Source organism: Vombatus ursinus, unplaced genomic scaffold (genome assembly GCF_900497805.2).
Source record: "Vombatus ursinus unplaced genomic scaffold, bare-nosed wombat genome assembly UNPS02014180.1, whole genome shotgun sequence".
NCBI lineage: Eukaryota > Metazoa > Chordata > Mammalia > Diprotodontia > Vombatidae > Vombatus > Vombatus ursinus.
This window is the reverse complement of record NW_020953958.1, coordinates 881,432-899,676: the sequence shown is the minus strand read 5'-3', so window position 1 is coordinate 899,676 and position 18,245 is coordinate 881,432. Positions and strand designations below refer to the sequence as shown.

General features: G+C 37.2%; 1 protein-coding gene and 1 long non-coding RNA gene across 2 annotated transcripts; both read right to left on the bottom strand.

Annotated features, from left to right (window-relative positions):
• Nucleotides 1–5,447: 5,447 nt before the first annotated feature.
• On the bottom strand, nucleotides 5,448–6,829 carry LOC114041795 (zinc finger protein RFP-like). The gene is given in 3 exon segments (XM_027860419.1): nucleotides 5,448–5,753; nucleotides 5,756–6,089; nucleotides 6,327–6,829. Coding segments are annotated over 3 exon segments (1,143 nt in total).
• A 3,216-nt stretch (nucleotides 6,830–10,045) lies between these two features.
• On the bottom strand, nucleotides 10,046–17,999 carry LOC114041801. Its single transcript, XR_003568945.1, has 4 exons — nucleotides 17,874–17,999; nucleotides 17,420–17,538; nucleotides 15,497–15,630; nucleotides 10,046–10,692 (listed from the first exon to the last, which is right to left on the bottom strand). It is a non-coding gene; the product is annotated as an uncharacterized LOC114041801 (long non-coding RNA).
• Between the last annotated feature and the right edge of the window lie 246 nt (nucleotides 18,000–18,245).

Sequence of the window (18,245 nt, the reverse complement as noted above, 5' to 3'; positions counted from 1 at the left end):
TTTTCCTGGGAAGAGACAAGGATCAGATTGATTTTGCGGGAGATACAAACCAGAGAGATTTTATAGGAGTTAGTGGCTAGATTAGTAGAAAAATTTTGTGGGAGACCCAGCCAGATATTGACATTCCTACAATTTTTCTGAATTAGGGAACAAACCAAAGGAAGTACGTATGTGAGGCCCTTGGAGATTTATCAGGTCAGAAAAGGGTACATAGCAATTCACCTGACAAAGAGCAGAGAGAAAAATGTTTCAAACACAGAGGATAGCCTGAGCAAAAGCATGAATATGTTATTCCATGATACAGAAAACAATGAGTATAGTGTGGCTAAAGTAGACAGCATATGGGTAGGATTAATATGAGATAAGCTTAGAAATGTAAGGTGTTGCCTAGTTATAGAAGACCTTAACTGTTAGGCACTACTGTAGACCTACAGGACTGGAGCATGATGGCTTCAGTAGGAGTCTCCAAAATGGCATATGTATATTAACTGGAGTAAAGGATGTCAGGGGAAATATGAAATCAGTACAGGAGGAAGAGCAATAATATAGCAAGAGTGAGGGATAATAGTTGGATAGTAGTTCAAGTGTTGTACTGGTACCATAAAATATAGTCAACAAGTTAACAATTAATTATAAAGTACTTTTTTGGGTCAGACTCTATATTAAGCACTCTGAATCTAAATACATACAATACAAAGGTGTAAAACAGAGGCAGGGTATGAATTCAAGACAGTCATCCCTCCAGATTGAATATTCTATCCATAGTGCCATACTGTTTCAACAAGAACTTGTCATTTCAAATTAACATTTATTTTTTGGGGAGGATTCCTAGAATGGTGAGTCAGATGAATACTGTAAATACAGTTTGCGTAGATTTTAGCAAAACATTTCTTAAAATTTCTCAACATTTCTAAGTGGGCAAGATAAGACAGATAGAATTAGTGCTTTTTGAATGGTCAGCCATGAAGATAGTCTTTTATTGGTTCCATGTCATTTTAGAAAAAGACATGTAATAGACTGGGGATTTGACCTTTACCTATGTTACTGAAAATGTATTTTAATTACTTGGATAAATTAATAGATGTTGTGCTTCTCAAATTTTCAGATGACACAATGCTATAGAAAATAGCCAGTACCTTGAGTTACTAAGTCAGAATTAAAAGAATATCATGACAGCCTAGAAAGTTGAGCCAAATCTAATCATGAAAGTTGATAAGGGGTGAATGTAGAGTTTTACATTTGGGTTCAAAAATCACTTTCCCAAGCATAAGATGGCAATGGTGAAGCTATACAGCAGGGGGTCTGAAAAAAATCTATAGTTTTTAATGTTACCTCATTTTGAGTCAACAATCTCATATTATAGTCAAAAAGACTACTTTAAGAGAGATACAATGTACAGAATGTGGGAAGTAATGGTTTTTCTCTGCCCTGCCTTGATTAGATCATATGTGGACTCATGTTTATTTCTGAATGATATATACACACATTTACATATACATGTATACACATAAACACACAGCACACATACACAACAATCTGATGTGTTAGTTAGAAAGGTTGCTTTAAGAGAGATACAATAGAGTATAATCCTTCAGGGGGAAAATGGATATTCAGTGATATAGAGGACTTTCAAGCATTCTTGATGAAAAGACCAGAGTTGAATAGAAAATTTGACTTTCAAATACAAGAGTCAAGAGAAACATGAAGAGGTAAACAGGAAAGAGAAATCGGACTTATTAAGGTTGAACTGTTTACATTCCTGCGTGGAAAAATGATATTTGCAACTCGCAAGACCTTTGTTAGTATTAGGGTAGTTAGAGGGGGAATATTATATTTATGTATAAATAGAGAGATAGAGGGCACAGGGTGAATTGAAGATAAAAGGGTGATACCTGGAGAATAAAATTAAGGCATAAGAGAGGATTATACTGGGAGACAGAGAAAGGGAGAGGTAGAATGGGGTAAATTACCTCCCATAAAACAGATAAGAAAAGGCTTTTACAGTGGAGGGGAAGAGAAGGGAAGGTGAGAGGGAATGAGTGAATCTTATTCTCATCTGATTTGGCTTAAGGAAGGGGTAACATACACATTCAATTGGATATGGAAATCTATCTTACCCTACAGGAAAATAGGGAGGAAGGGGATAAGAGAGCAGGGGGATGATAGAAGGGAGGGCAGATAGAGGAAGGGGGTAATCAGAAGCATACACTTCTAAGGAAGGACAGAGTCAAAAGAGAGAGTAAAATAAATGGGTGGGGTGGGATAGGATGAAGGGAAATAGTTTTTCACAACATAACTACTATGGAAGTGTTTTGCATGACTACACATGTATGATCTGTATCGAGTTGCTTGCCTTCTCATTGAGGTTGGGTGAGGAGGGAGGAAGGGAGAAAATTAGGAACCTAAAGATTTAAAAACAAATGGTAAAAATTGTTTCACATGCAACTGGGAAATAAGATATACAGGCAATGGGGTATAGAAATCTATCCTGGCCTACAGGAAAATAGAAGAGGAAGGGGATAAGAAAAGGGGAAGGGATAGAAGGGGGAGCAGATTAGGGGAAGGGGTATTCAGAATGCATGCCATCTTGGGGTGAGAGGAGGGATGAGATGGGGAGAAAATTCAGAACTCAAAATCTTGTGGAAGTGAATGTTGAAAACTAAAAATAAATAAATTAATACAATTGAGGAAAGAAGAGAGAGATACAATAAATAAAGAATATGGGAAGTGATAGCTCTTCTTTATCCTTCACTGCTTAGATCACATGTATGTGTGTGTGTATATGTGTGTATATACATGTGTGTGTGTGTGTATACATATGCATATATATGTATGACCTGACAGGGTTCCAAGGCGTACAATCAGAATGATGGGAATGTCTCTCAATATGAACACTGGTTGAAGGAATTGGGTATGTTTGGCCTAATATTAGTAGTTAACATTTATAAAGTGCTCATTATGTGCCAGGCACTGTTCTAAGCATTTTATAAATGTTATATCATTTGATCCTCACAACGACTCAAGGAGATAGGTGCTATTTTTATACCCAATTTTCAGATGAGGAAACGTACAAGGAGAGATTAAGTGATTTGCCCAGGGTCATACAGCTAGTTCCAATACTGGAACTTGAGTCTTCCTGACTCCAGGCCTAGAGTCAGAGGGTACTCTATGCTTTTCACAACCTAGCTGAGATTTCTTAATGGCTGTATTGAAGTATATGAAGATGTGTCACTTGATTGATGAGATTTATTCCTTTTGATCCTCAAGGGGAGAACTATAAGAAATGGGCCAGAGTTTCAGAGAGGTATCTTGGTTCCATGTTTGGAAAATTTTTCTAAGCATTTGACCTATATTAAAGTGAAATGGGCTGCTTGGGGTTTCCCTTCACTAGATGTCTTTATGAGAAAGCTGAATTACCATTTGCGGTGTTTGTTGTAGAGTAAATACCTGTTTGGATATGAGTCAGACTAGATGACCTATGAGGTCTTTGAATCTATGAAAAACAAGATGTAATTTACTAAGTTTAAATTCACAACAGGTGATCAGACAAGGCTGACTTGTTGCTCTATGAAATGGACTTTCCCAAATATTAAGGCACCATGCAAATGTGAGTCTTTATTATTATTCGTTTTAGGGAGGATTCAAACTCCTATTCATCTTGCTGCATCTCAGAAGTGAGCATAATCTTAGATTTTATACAGGTAACCTTGACTGTTATGCCCTTACACTCATCATGGCTGTGTAGTGAGGGGCTGTGGGGAGTGGAGTAGGGAGTAGGAAAGGAAGAGCCGGGGGCTTTAGAATGTAATCACACTAGGCAATCTTTCCATTACTTTGTTATGCTTTGAAATGTCTTTACCTCCAGAAGGATTTCTTAGAAGACTATCTGTGGATGACGCTTTCTGTTCCATGCCCATTAAATTAATGAAGGTGTGAAGACTCATTTTCTGGGAGCTCAATCATGAGACTATAATAACAGCAATATTAGAATAATGATCATCACTTAAAGGACTGCTTTTCCATTTATAGTAACTTTATCTAATGAATCCAATGATTCACTTGTGAGAGTGGTAAGTATTTCAACCTCGTATAGTGGACAGAGTAGGGAAGCTGGAGCTAAGGATGTGTGTTCAATTCCAATTTTCAATGTGTACTAGTTATATGACAGTGAAAAAGTCACTTTGACTCTCTGAGACGGTTTTCTCATCTATATAAGAGATAATAATATTCACATCATCTACCTTACAAGGTTATTTTGATGCCTGGCTTTAACTGGTATCTCAGCCTACAACAAAACCAGAGCCAGTGCCTTAGGATGAGAAATGAAAATATGGAAGATTGGGCCCTTTACATTCATGAAATGGAATTAAAATATCAGTTATGGGGAATCATTTTTGTTATGCCTGTCCTAGTGTGTATGTATGTGTGCATATACATATGTGTGTGTGTGTGTGTGTGTGTGTGTGTATGTGTGTGTTTTGTTTATTTTCAGGAGTGACAAGGGGAGTAGAGGAAAAAAAAATGTGAACAACTTTTCTTGCATAGATTCCCTCAGCCCCACGTTGGGGGCTTACATTTACAGTTTATACAAGTCATACAGATGCTAAGTAGGAGAACTATGCCTAGAACCAAGCCTACTAACTCCAAAACCATGGCTTTCTAAAATCATAGGTCAATTGATACCCCTTAGAATACAATCGCTATGCATAGATAAAGCCTGATATAAATTCAAGCAACCTAGAAAGGCAAGAATTAATCCATTTCAACAGGCAAAGCTTCATTCATTGATTCATTCAATAAGGATTTATTAAACTCCTGCCATTTACAAATACTGAAGCTGAAACTTAAATATTTTGGCCCCATAATCAGAAGACAGGACTCATTGGAAAAGACCCTGATGTTGGGGAAGATTGAAGGCCAAAGGAAAAGGAGACAGCAGAGGGTGAGAAGGATAAATAGTTACAGAAGGAACAAACATGAGCTTGGACAGACTTCGGGATAGTGGAGCATCGAAGGGACTGGCATGCTATAGTCCATGAGGTCATGAAGAGTTGGCCATGACTGAATGACTGAACAACAAAATTTAAACTAATAGCTATGTAACTTTGAGCAAATCACTTAACCTCTCTTGGAGTCAATTTTTTATTTGACCCTTTAGGGTTTTTTAAGTACACCATCATACCATCTGCAAAAAAAGTGTTAATTTTGTTTATTTATCTATAGTTATTCCCTCAATTTCTTTGTCTTGTCTCATTACTATAACCAGGATTTTTAGTCCTAAGTCAAATAGAAGTGGTGACAATGAACTTCCTTTTTTTCTCCCCTGAATTTATTGGAATGGATTCTAGTTAATCTCTTTTTTTTTTACTCAGGAATTGGGGGGGGGAGGGTAATACAGTGCCTGAAGTCCATTTGGCCAATAATGTATATTTCTTGATTTCTCTCCATTAGGGGCAGATTGTAAGAGAGCAATCATTTGTCAGGACTTTCTTAGAAAGATAGAAAAAGGGCATGAGGGGTCCTGAGAATGAAGTGATATGGAAAGTATAAATTAGATATTTATTTTTCACATGATAAAATGATATCTCTCCATGTTCATAGTCAAGGAAAATTCCCACCTTTAAGTTGGGCACGCTGACCTGGTGGTATTTTACACGAATTTGGGAATAAAGATTATGCTGGACTGTGGTATAAAGGTGGTAGGAATTGTGTACCTGTACAGTCCTAAGCACAAAGAAGTCTTGAGACTCTTTTGATTTTTTACAGAGCCAACACCCCAGATAGTGTTATTTAGCACCTCCACCTCCCAGTGATATCTCCCTGAAATAAAGGACTGAGTATCAAGAACTTGTGCAAAATCATTGTCAGGTGCTTCCTTCTGGGCACCTCCATATTTCACACTTTTCAAACCTTCAGATATGATGAGACCAGGATCAGCTGTGTTGCAATCCAGAGTGATGTTCACTTTAAAATTGAACATCCATTCCATAACTCCAGAGATGGGATCGCTAGTCATGCATATGTGGAAGGGTTCTGTTTCCTTGTGCAGCACAAATGCATTCCTGTTTAAGACTCCTTTCATATCCTGGAGCAAATCCAGATCTGGTTTCTTATACTCCTCCTCTAACACTGTGGTCCTTGTCCTTAATTCTTGATCCTGGTTGGACAATCCACTACTTTTCTTGTTCAGGCTTTCTAAAATGGCCATCCCCTGTGTTTGGACATATGATAGATATGCATTTTTCTCTTCACTTAGGAATTGTTTCATTTCCTGGAATTCAGACAAAATACTTTTCTTTTGAATTTTTATTTCTTCCTCCATCAATGCAAACTTAATCTTGTCATTGGCCATTTGTTGAACAGCGTTCTCAGTTTTCCTCCACAAATTAGTCACAGTTTCTTGGGTTTTCTGCCTGAAGTTCTCAGCAGCCTTAACTATGTGACAGAGCTTGTGAGCCTTATGCTCCTGGGATTGAGAACAGGACACACAAACTGGGCTCTGGTCATCCTCACAGAACAGCTTGTATACTTTCTGATGTACCTCACACTTGCCATGTTCTTCAGGGTACTGCAAACAATGAGGTCTTAGTTTTTTGGCAATGGCTGCCAGTTTCCCAAGTCGAAAATTGGTTTTGAAATCCCTTAGCTGAGAGACACCCCTGCACTCTGGACAGGAGAATGAAGTTGAAGCTTCCTGCCAGCTTCTGAGACAACCATGGCAAAAACTGTGGCCACACTCAATGGTCATTCGGTTTGTGAAGTAGTCCCTACAGATGGAGTAGATGAGTTCTTTCTGGAGGTCTTCAATCAGCTCTGGGGAAGAGGCCATGTTTCATTGTTTCTTCTGAGATGTTTTCTTCAACCTAAGCCTTTTTCTCTGCTTACTGCACACACAGGAAATCTCCTGCCTTATCCCAAGCCTTTTATATATGCCTGGAACCCTGAAGCCCCTTCTTCCTTCAAGATGTGAATTCCTGGTTCTTACTGGGACCTGAAGCTTGTTCATACATTAGTAACTGCTCCCTAGTAGAGCAGAGAACCAAGGCATTCACAGATCAAGGACCCTCCTTTCTTTCCTGCTGCTCCTCCCTTTTCAGAATCAAAGACAGGTCATAACTTTTCACAGATAGGTAGGATGCAGTTTAGGGGTTTAGGGGTGCTGGGATCCCAAAATCTCAACATATGGGTCCTGCCTGAAAGAATTCAGCCCAAGCCTTCTCTCAGCCAAAGACAAGGTTTATTAGAACATTGTCATATTGGGCAGATTCTTAAGGAGTCTGAACGTGAGTAAGCAGTGGCTAGATTACAAGAATCTCAGCCCTAGTTTATCTCTGTTACAAATAATGGTAGCTCTTTGTTTTAGATATGTGGCATTTATCATTTTAAGGAAAAGTGCATTTATTCCCATGTGTTCTGGTATTTTTAACAGAAATGGATGTTTTGTTTTGTCAAAAGCTTTTTTCTACATCCATTGACATAATCATATAATTTTTGTTTATTTTATTATTAATATGTTTAATTAAATTTATAGTTTTCCAAAAATTAAACCAGCCCCATATTCCTGGTACATATCATTATAGTATATATTTTTACATACACAGTATATAATAAATTAGAAAATATAAATTAATAAAATTATATATCATGTATAATATGAATTTAGTATATATTATATATTTTTTATTATGTCATTTTAGCCTCTTTGCTTATATCTTATTTAATATCTTTTCATCTATGTTCATTAAGGACATTGGTTTATAGTTTTCTTTTTAAATTTTTGTTCTCCCTGGTTTATGTATCAAGATCATATCTGTGTTATAGAAGGTAGGATCACTTCATTTGCTATTTGTGCAAATAATTTCTATAACATTAGAATTAATTGTTCTTTGAATGTTTTATAGAATTCACTTATGAGTCCATCTGGTGCTGGAATATTTTTCCTTTGAAATTTCATTTATAACTTGTTCATTTTCTTCTGAAATTGGATTGTTTAAATTCTATATTGATTGTTATTTTAATTGGGGGTATTTTATATTTTCACAAATGTTCATTTATTTAACTTAGTTTTCATTTTTATTGGCATATAGTAGAGCAAACTAGTTTCTAATGCTATCTTTTCTTCTTTTATGAATTTTTCATTCTTAATACTATTAATTTGGTTTTTCTCTTTCTTTCTTTTTATCTAATTAGCTAAAGGTTTATCTACTTATAAAAACCAGATCCGAGGTTTAGTGTTAATTTAGTTGGATTTTGTTGTTGTCCATTTTGTTAGTTTTTTCTTTTATTGTTAAGATACCCTCTTTGCTGTTTAATTGTTCTTCTTTTTAATGTGTTGGTTTTTCCAGTATTTTTAGCTGTATTCTCAATTCATTAATCTGTTCTTTCTCTTTGTTTTTAATAAAAGTGTCTAGAGACATAAATTATCCCCTAAGGCCTGTTTTGACTGAATCCCCAAAATTTTGGAATGTTGTTCCATGGTTGTCATTATCTTTAATGAAATTTTCTGTTGTTGCTATGACTTGCTCTCTGACTCAACAATTCTTTAGGATTAAGTTCTTTACTCTCCTGTTGACTTTTAATGCTTTTAAAGACTTGCTTTTGACAAAAACTGCTGGCAAAATTGGATAACAGTATTAAATAAATTAGATTTAGACCAGTATCTCACACCTTATACCAAGAAACATTCCAAATGGGCATGTGACCTTGATGGAAAAGGGTGAATCATAAACACATTAGAGAAACATGGCATAATTACAAATTAGAATTATAGGTAGGTGAAAAAAGCTCATGACTAAGTTAAAAACAGAATATCATAGATGGTAAAATCGATAATTTTGATTACATAAAATCTGAAGTTTTTGTACTGAAAATCTAGTAAAGCCATGAAAGGGAAAGTATTAACTGAGAAAAAAAGATCTTTTCATCAAACTTCTCTGATAAAGTTCTCATCTCCAAGATATAAAAGGAATTGATTCAAATTTATAACAAAAAGATCTACTCCCCACTTGATAAATGGTCTAAGGTCTGTTCTCAATGGAAGAAATTCAGGTTATAGTCATATGAAGAAATGCTCCAAGACATTATTAAATAGAGGAATACAAATTAAAGCAATTTTTAGATTCCACTTCAAAACCCATCAGATTGGCAACAAAAAAGGACAATGATAAATATGATAGCAGTTGTAGGAAAACAGGCACATGGATGTACTTCTTACTGGACGTGTGAATGGATACAATCATTCTGGAAAATAACTTGGAATTAAACACAAAAAGTTACTAAACAATGTTTGCCCTTTGACCCAGATCTACCGCTGTTAGGCTTATACCCAAAAGAGATCAAGGAAAGTAGGAAAGTTTTTTAAGTACAAAAATATTTATAGCAGCTTTTTGTGGTAGCAAACATTTGAAAAACAGAGTGATGGCTGCCAGTTAAGGAATGGTTGAGTAACTTATGGTGTATGAATGGGATGGAATACTCTTGTACCATAAGAAATCAGAAGATAGATCATTTCAGAAAGATATAGTAAGACTTAAATAAACTGATATAGAGTGAAACAAGTAGAAATAGAAAAGTGTATGCCAAAACATTAAAACTATAAAAATGAACAGTTTTGAATACATTTATAATTTAATTCAGGTAGTTGGTGTTGCAGTGGATGGAGTTCCAAACCTGAAATCAGGAAGACTCATGTTCATGAGTTCAAACCTGGCTTTAGACACTTACTACCTGTGTGACCTTGAGCAAGTCACTTAACCTTTATTTGCTTCAGTTCTTCATCTGTAAAATGATGTAGGGAAGAAAAATGTAAACCATTCTAGCATTTTTGCCAAGAAAACCTCAAATGTGATCATGAAGAGCCAGACAAGACTGAAACTATTGAAAAATATATGTGTGTTATGTGCATGTATGTGTGTGTATGCATGTGTAGACATACCAAGCAACAACTACTCAACAATAGAAACAAATAACAAAGTGATTCAATTCAGTAAACATTTATTGAGTGACTACTATGTGCTAGGCACTGTACTAAGTACTAGGGATATAAATGAGACAATCCCTGCCCTCAAGGAGTTTACAATCTAATGGAGGACAATATACAAAAGGAAGCTGAAAAGTGGGGTACTGAATCAAGGGCACTGTGTTTCAGTGACTCAAAGCCAAACAGAGCTGCTGATGGAAAATGGAGAAAGGTCGGAAACCCCCTATAAAGGAAGGCTTTGGGAAGAGTTTAATGTTCTGCCCTTCAATCAAAGAGAAGAAGCAATTGAGATTAAGTTGAGAAGGGGCTGAATATCAAAATCCGTGGTGTGGTGATGAGATTTCCAGTGATCAGCCTATCCTGGGCAGGGCATGATATTCAGTGGAATAAAAGCCAAGTTGTGTTGCTGGTGGAGAAAAGTTTGTAAACTGATGAGTGATGTAATGAGCAGAAGCAGGAGAACAATTTATACAATATCAACAACACTGCAAAAACAAACAACTTTGACAGCTATAAGAACTATGATCCTTACAATGGCCATCCACGATTCCAGAACATTGATGAAGAAACATTTGATCAATTACAAGTCATAGAGAGTAATTCCCATTCTCCAGGGCATTGTGCTTCCTGTTCATTTCCTTCTCATGTCCCAATCCTTCACTCTCTTGGAAGAGGGGGCTTTGTATCTCTGTGGAAGGTGCTTTTACTGTGACCTTGACCAATCAGGTAAAAAAAAAAAAAACAATCAGCAAACTGCCACTGGGGTGGATATTGGAGAGTGTGGAAGTCTTATGGCATGTCTCACATATGTTTTGACCTAAACTATCCAGATAATTATACATTTCTACTTTCCTTCATTGGTGATGATATAGCACAATCTTCCTATATTATCTTTTTAAAATTTTCCTAAATATTAACTCATATTTGTATAATGAGATACTGAGGCACTTATCCCAACTCTCACTAATAGTAGTGGTACCCAGAAAGTGGCTGTACTCTACATTCAGGATTTTAGGGGTACCCCTACGGAGTGGCTTTCTTTAATGTTATCAGCTCAAACCTCCATTCCAGTGTATCCTCCCCACCCCTACTGATAACCTTCAGTTACAATTAGGATAAATTAGCTTTTAAAAAGGAATATTTATGTATATTTATATGTATATATGATATATTTTCATATATTGTACATTTATATGTACATATATTTGTATAGATAATGTGTATTTTTATATATGTGTAGATATAATAAGAACAGAATTACAAATATTACTCCCTCCCCCAACACCAGGGCCATACTCTTTGTTATCTCAGTACCTAGGGAATAAAGTGGTTGCCTTTCTGAAATCAGGCATCTCCAGCCTTTCCCACACGGTGATTACATCAACCAATTATGCTGTGGAACTCCCATTTGGTTACAATATCTAATGTAATGGAGGTCCTATCAATGCTTCTATTCTCATTTCACAGATGAAAGACAATTTTACCCATCCTCCTCATTTTATAGTTGAGGAAATTGAGTCCTATAGGGTTGAGATGTTTTACCTGGGCTACACGGAGAGTCACAAAGCCAGTACTTGAACCTAAGCCTTCCAATTCTGAATCTAATGCCTACTCTTCCTATTGCTAAAGTTTCCGTACCCTGCAAATCTGATCACTTCGGACTAGGCCAGGCACGTGGCCCAGGGGATAGAGTTCTGGCCTGGAGACAGCAAGGTTTGAATTAAAATCTGGCCTTAGGTATTTACCTAGTTGTATGACCTTGGACAAGTCACATAATTTGTTTGTCTCAGTTTCCTCAATTGTCAAGTGAGCATAATGTTGTTCTTGTTCAGTCATTTCAGTTATGTCTGACTCTTCGTGACCCCTTTTGGGGTTTTTTTTTGGCAAAGATACTGGTGTGCTTTGCCATTTCCTTCTCCAGTTCATTTTAGAGATGAGGGAACTGAGGCAAACAGGATTAAGTGATTTGAACAAGGTCACACAACTAGTAAGTGTCTGAGGCTGGATTTGAACTCAGGAAGATGAGTCTTCTTGACTCCAGGCCCAGTACTCTTTCCATTGTGCCACCTAGCTATCCAAAATGAGCATAATAATTTCATCTGTTTTTCTGGGGATTAAGTGAGATAATATTTGCTGCTTTCCCTGGGACCTGATCAGATCCCTTATTCTCTTCATATTCCACTTTTTTCTCTGATAATTATAATCAAATCAGTGCTATCATTAAAACACTAGGAAAGAGTGTGTTGCTGGAGTGTTCTATTGTTTTGCTCTCCATCTCTAAGAATTCCCAAATCATAGCTCCCTTTCTTGGTCACTACTCCCTTTTGTATATTGTCTCCTCCATTAGAATGTAAGCTCCTTGAGGGCAAGAGCTGTCTTGGCATTTGTATAAAAATAGTAAAAGGAATAGCAAGGCATATATTTTAGACCTTGTAAAGAAATTCTTAGCAGCCTAGGAACCTCTTCAACCAATAAACTAAAGCTATTTTCTCATAGATGGTACAGTAAACAGAAGAGTAAACTTAAGAGTCAGGAAGACAGAATGCAGATTCTGCCTCAGACATTTACCCATGTGAGGATTAAATAGAATAGTATACAAAAAGCAGTATATGAGCCTAAGTTATTATTTCTAACAGGTGTCTTCCTTTTCCCCAACCCAACACTTCACAATACTATAGCACTTTAAAGTTTTCAAACCACTTTTATCATAATTCTGTGAAGTCAGTTAGTTAGTAGGTAGACATTTACTAAGTATCTACTATGTGCTAGAGCTAGGGCAGCTATGTGGCATAGTAGATAGAATACCAGGTCTGGGGTCAAGAAGACCTGAGTTCAAATCTGGCTTCAGACATTTTCTAACTGTATGGCTCTGGGCAAGTCATTTCACCCTGTTTGCCTCAGTTTCCTCATCTATAAAATGAGTTGGAGAAGAAAATGGCAAACCACTCCAGTATCTTTGCCAAGAAAACCCCCCAAAAGAGGTCACAAAGGGTCAGACATGACTGAAAAATGACTAAACAATGTTCCAGGCAGTGTGCTAAGTGCTGGTGTTACAAAGAGAAGGCAAAAAGCTGCCCTGCTCTCAAAGATTTCACAGTCTAATCCTAGTCATTTTTTTTTTCTTTTTTAGGTGGTGGGGAAGGGAGAGGGAAAAGGGTCAGCTAAACCTCTGAATTCAACAGCATAAAGAACTACCAGTATGGAAACTTTCCATTAAAGCAGATTCTCAACTTCTTTGTGATTTATAGCATTAGAGAGTTGCCAGGTGATTGGAGAGATGAAATGACTTGCTATAATGATCACACAGATAGGTTGTGTCAGTCAAAAGAAGGAACTTAGGTCTTCCTATCTCCCTGGCTAACAACCTCTACATTGCACTGGATATTCCCAAAGTTTTTAGTTTCAGGACCCCTTTATACTCTTAAAATTATTAAGGACCCCAAAGAGCTCTTGTTTTGGGGAACTATATCTATCTAATTATATCTATTCTGATTGAATCATATGAGAAAAAATGATAAATTTAAAATATGTGTATTAATTAATTTAAATACAATAGTAACAAACCCATTATATGTTAATGCAAAATCTATTTTTATGAAAATAACTGTTTTCAAGACAAATGAAAAGTGACATTGTTTTACATATTTTTTATAAATATCTGTAAAGCCTGCCTTAATGAAAGACAGTTTGATTCTCATTTCTGCTTCTATATTCAATCTATTTTGACATATTATTTTGGTTGAAATGTATGAAGAAAATCTGGCCTCAAACAGGTAAGTAGCTAGGAAAGAAAGGAGTACTTGTATAAGCAAATAATGTCTTAGTATTATTATAAAATTGTTTTGACAATGAAGTCCCTCTGAAAGGGTTTCTGGCAGGGGTATATTGATAAATGCCTAACAATCAGCTCTCTAGGCAAAAAATTAAAAAAAAATATATAAGATACACCTCCAAGTTTAATCTTTATTATTAATATTTTTTCTACTGCTTTTTTGAAAATCTGGTTACGCAACCAGGAAATAAATCGAATACTAATTTGTAGAATTTGTTGATTCCAAAGGTACACATGCTCACACTAATAATTTAACACTTGGCTAGGTAAGCATACCTCTGGTGGGGTCACTTTGGATTTCTCAGACCACATTTTGAGAACCACTGTACTATATTATGCTATAGAAGCATGTAGATGTATTAATAATCACATTTTATGTAGATGAAACTAAGGGACAGTTGCTGACATGATTTGCATAATATTATGTAAAGTATTTATTTTAGAGCTTAGATCACAGCCTAAGTCTTCTAATCCCCAAATCAGTACTCTTTCCTCAATACTATAAGCCTGATTTGGAATCTCAAGGAAACCTGGATGTGCCCCATTACTCTCTAGGTGGTATTTTCTAGCTTTGGGATGTAAGCTGTTCTAAGACTTTAGAAGATTTCTTCTTTTCAACTTTGGAAAAGTATTCTGGCAAAGGATGCAGTAAAGCAGTCCAATTCAATTCAACAAGTATTTATTAGACACCTACTATATGCCAATCTGGGGCATCTAGGTGGCACAGTAGATAGAGTGTCAAGGCTAGAGTCAGGAAGATTAATTTTCCTGAGTTCAAATCTGGCCTCACACATTTACCAGCAATGTGACCCTGGGCAAGTCATTTAACCCTATTTGCCTCAGTTCCCTCATTTGTAAAATGAACTGGAGAAGGAAATGGTAAAGCTAGTCCAGTATCTTTGCCAAGAAAACCCAAAATCAGGTCACAAAGAATAGGACACAATGGAAAAATGACTAAACAACAGTAATATGCCAGGCACTAGAGACACCAAGATAAAAAATTAAAGTCCTTGGCCTCAAGAAGTTTACGTTCTACTGGCATTTGCAATATGCATACCTAATGAATAAATAAAAGATAATTTTAAAAAGGAAAAAGCACATTAAACAATCAATCATTTGGCAAATACTTATTAAACATCTGCCAGGCACCATGCTAGATGTTGGGAATATAAATACAATGAATGAAACACCTAATTCTCATAAGCAGTTTCATTCTATTAGGGAAATAAATATATATGCAACTGTGGCTCTCATCTGTACCATGGACCTATAAAGTAGTGCCAGTATTTATAATAGTTCTGCACTTAAAAAGGTAATAATGAAAAGAGTCATGATTATTCCCCCAATTAGAGAGTGCAGCTCTCTAACGATGGGATGAAGGTTGGACTCCCAGCTCTGGCCTAGGAAAGGTTGCCCTCTCTCTACTGTGTGCGCCACACTACTACCTCACGCCACATCCCAAAAACATAAGGACAGAGTCCACAGGTGTTTATAAGAAATAATATTAAATCTGGTAAATATATTCTTTAACAGAATACATTTAAGAAAAACACACACACACACACACAAAAAAAGAAAAAGCAAAACACAAACACGTGAGGCTGGGTCATAGTAAGGTCTGCCTATTTGGGATAAGACATAGAATCATACAAACTTTACAGTTTTACTGTTTAGATAGAATTTACCTCTCATGATATTAAATAAGGGAATTGCAGATGTGGCAGACACCAGCTACTGCTGCCCCAGCCATGCTGCTGCCATGGGATGACAACCACTTCTTCTTTCTTCTCTCTTCATTCTTCTACAAAGTTCCAAACTCCTGCAAAAGATTTGCATGAAAATCTCTGCCCAGCCCATCCCCCTTGAAGCTCCCATTAGAGTCCTTTCTAAACCAATTGGGAAGAATAACAAATCATAAGGACCTTGTTGCCCTGCCAATCCCTTACCAAGGGTTGTAAATCATTTATAAACATATATGAAACACCAGAAGTGAAGGGGTCTTGTGTCTCAGACTCAGTTCATCATCTCAGAAAGCCACTGAAAGTGGACAAGGAAAAGGGCACGGAATAGAATCTGAGGAACCTAAGATTCCAGATTGCATTTGGGTCAATGGGCAGCACTTTCACTGATTCTAAGCCACTCTCTGAAGCAAATGACCGACCATCTTCCCCCACCTTCCTCAAACATAAGTATATTCCTCATGATGGCACTTAAGAAAACAAGGTCAGGAAAAGTGATCAGACCAGACCAAGTACCCATGATGGCAGTCAAGGCTGGAGCCAATGAGACCTTTGAAACAATGAGGAATAATTTTACAAGTTATCACAGGAATAAGAAAACAACAAAAGAAATTATACCTGGGTATGTCTGTATTTCCTGTAGCACCTCATTCAGTGGTGGACATATATAGTAAATGACTGATGAATAAATTCTTGCTGTTGATTGGTTATCTGAATTTGCAGCACTCTGAAAAGTCCTGCTTGCCTCAAACAGGCTTGGTATGATATGACTTGTAAGGCTAAGAGATTGATTGGCCTGCAGATTTATTAGGTGATTATCATTAAGGTTCAAAACAAGTTGGAGAATTCAGACTACAGTAAAACTTCTGGAGTGGGAAATCTGGATCAGATGCATGGTCTTAATTGAATAATTTTGAATATGAAAATTTTCCTAATCTTTGAGGTTTTTAGATTAAACCAGAGCAGGAACTCAGATCTACAGAGATGACTGTTTTTTTTTTTTTTTTTTTTTTTTTTTGTTGTTGTTTGTTTGTTTTTTTCTCAGAAAGCGCAGAGACTGGAGAAGATAGAAATACAACAGGCCAGCCATCTCTGTGTTGGGGTCTGATCTATCTCTTTTAGTAAAATGGGCAAATCTTCCACTAAGCTGCAGATTTCTCTAAGGGTAATGAAGATGGAGATCAGATCTATCCATTAGTTTGGTGAATTCCCATGTACAGAAACTCCCTCTACCAGTGCAAGTTGTGGTCTTAGAGAGCTGCCTAAAGCTCTGAGAACAGTCTTGCCCAGAGTCACACATCCCATAGTTGCCAAAAGCAGGACTTGAATCCAAGTTTTCTTGACTCCAAGGCTGGATGTCTACCTACAATAACATGCTGTCTCTCTCATACCAGGGTCTATATCTGGGGGAATCTAACAAAGTAATTGGGAAGAAAGATCCTGGAGGGAAAAAAAAATATTGGCATAGTGGGAAAAGCAGCACACATGATGACAGATGAATGGGATTTGAGACTAGGCCCTATTGTTTATTAGCAATGTAACATTATAGGATTTAGCACTGGAAGAAACCTTAAGTGATGAATACTATGGTGGTGGTGATGATGATGAGGATAAGGATGAAAATGGTGAAAAAATGAGTAAGAATGCTGGAACTCTAGTCAGGAAGACCTGAGTGCAAATCTTGCCTCAGACACTTACTAGCTGTGTGGCCCTAGGTAAGTCACTTAACCTCATTTGCCTCAGGTTACTCATCTGTAAAATGAGCTAGAGAAGGAAATGGCAAACCACTCCAGTAACTTTGGGCGGAAAATGGGGTCATGAGAGTCTGACACAACTAAAACAACTGAACACCAACAAACTACAAAGTACCTGAAAACATATGCTGTTGCTAGAATATTAGTTCCTTTGGATTCAGAGTCATTGAGGATCTCCTTGGGGACCAAACAACTGATGGGAACAGCAATCCTGATGTTCCAGAAGCTGCTCACCTGCCCAAAAGAAAAACAAATTCAATTAAATCTGGAATAAGGCAAGGGCGGGGGCAGGGAACAGGCATGTCCTATTTCATCCAGTTCAAATCTGGAATAGGGCCAGTGAGGAAAAGGAAACGGTTGTTTCCCAAGTTGCAGTAAACAGATTGGAATGAGTGTGGCCAGGGATATAAGCCGGATCAGAGATCCAGGTCAGCAGAAAGGCAGGAAGGGCCATTGTTAAGAGAAATTGTCACAGATGGAAACAGCAAGCCCTACAGCCAGGGGCCAAAGCCCCAGGAGTGGGTTAGGGGAGGATTAAGGGTGTATAGACTGATATAATCTGTGCTCACCTCATTCTCTTGTTTCTCTGAATTATTATTTTTCCTCTTGGCCCAGAGGTCATTGTGATTCATGGAGAAACAGAAACTTGAAAAGTGGTTTCCAATAGATGTGGTGCACATGACAAGCTGACAGACCTTACCCACTCACTGGGAGTCTTAGGAAACAAGAGCGCATGATAGGCAGGAAGTGTGCTTGAATTGAGAGGGGAGGGGAGCCATAGGCTGGCGCGCAGGATTGGATGCTCCTTATTCTCTCTGCTCTTGAGATCCAGACTTCCTGATTGCCATGTGGGTGATTGGCATGGTAGAGAGTGTGTGTGGGGGGGTTCTAACTGCCAAACAGCTGCTGCTACCACTACTGTGACAGCCAGAGACCCCAAG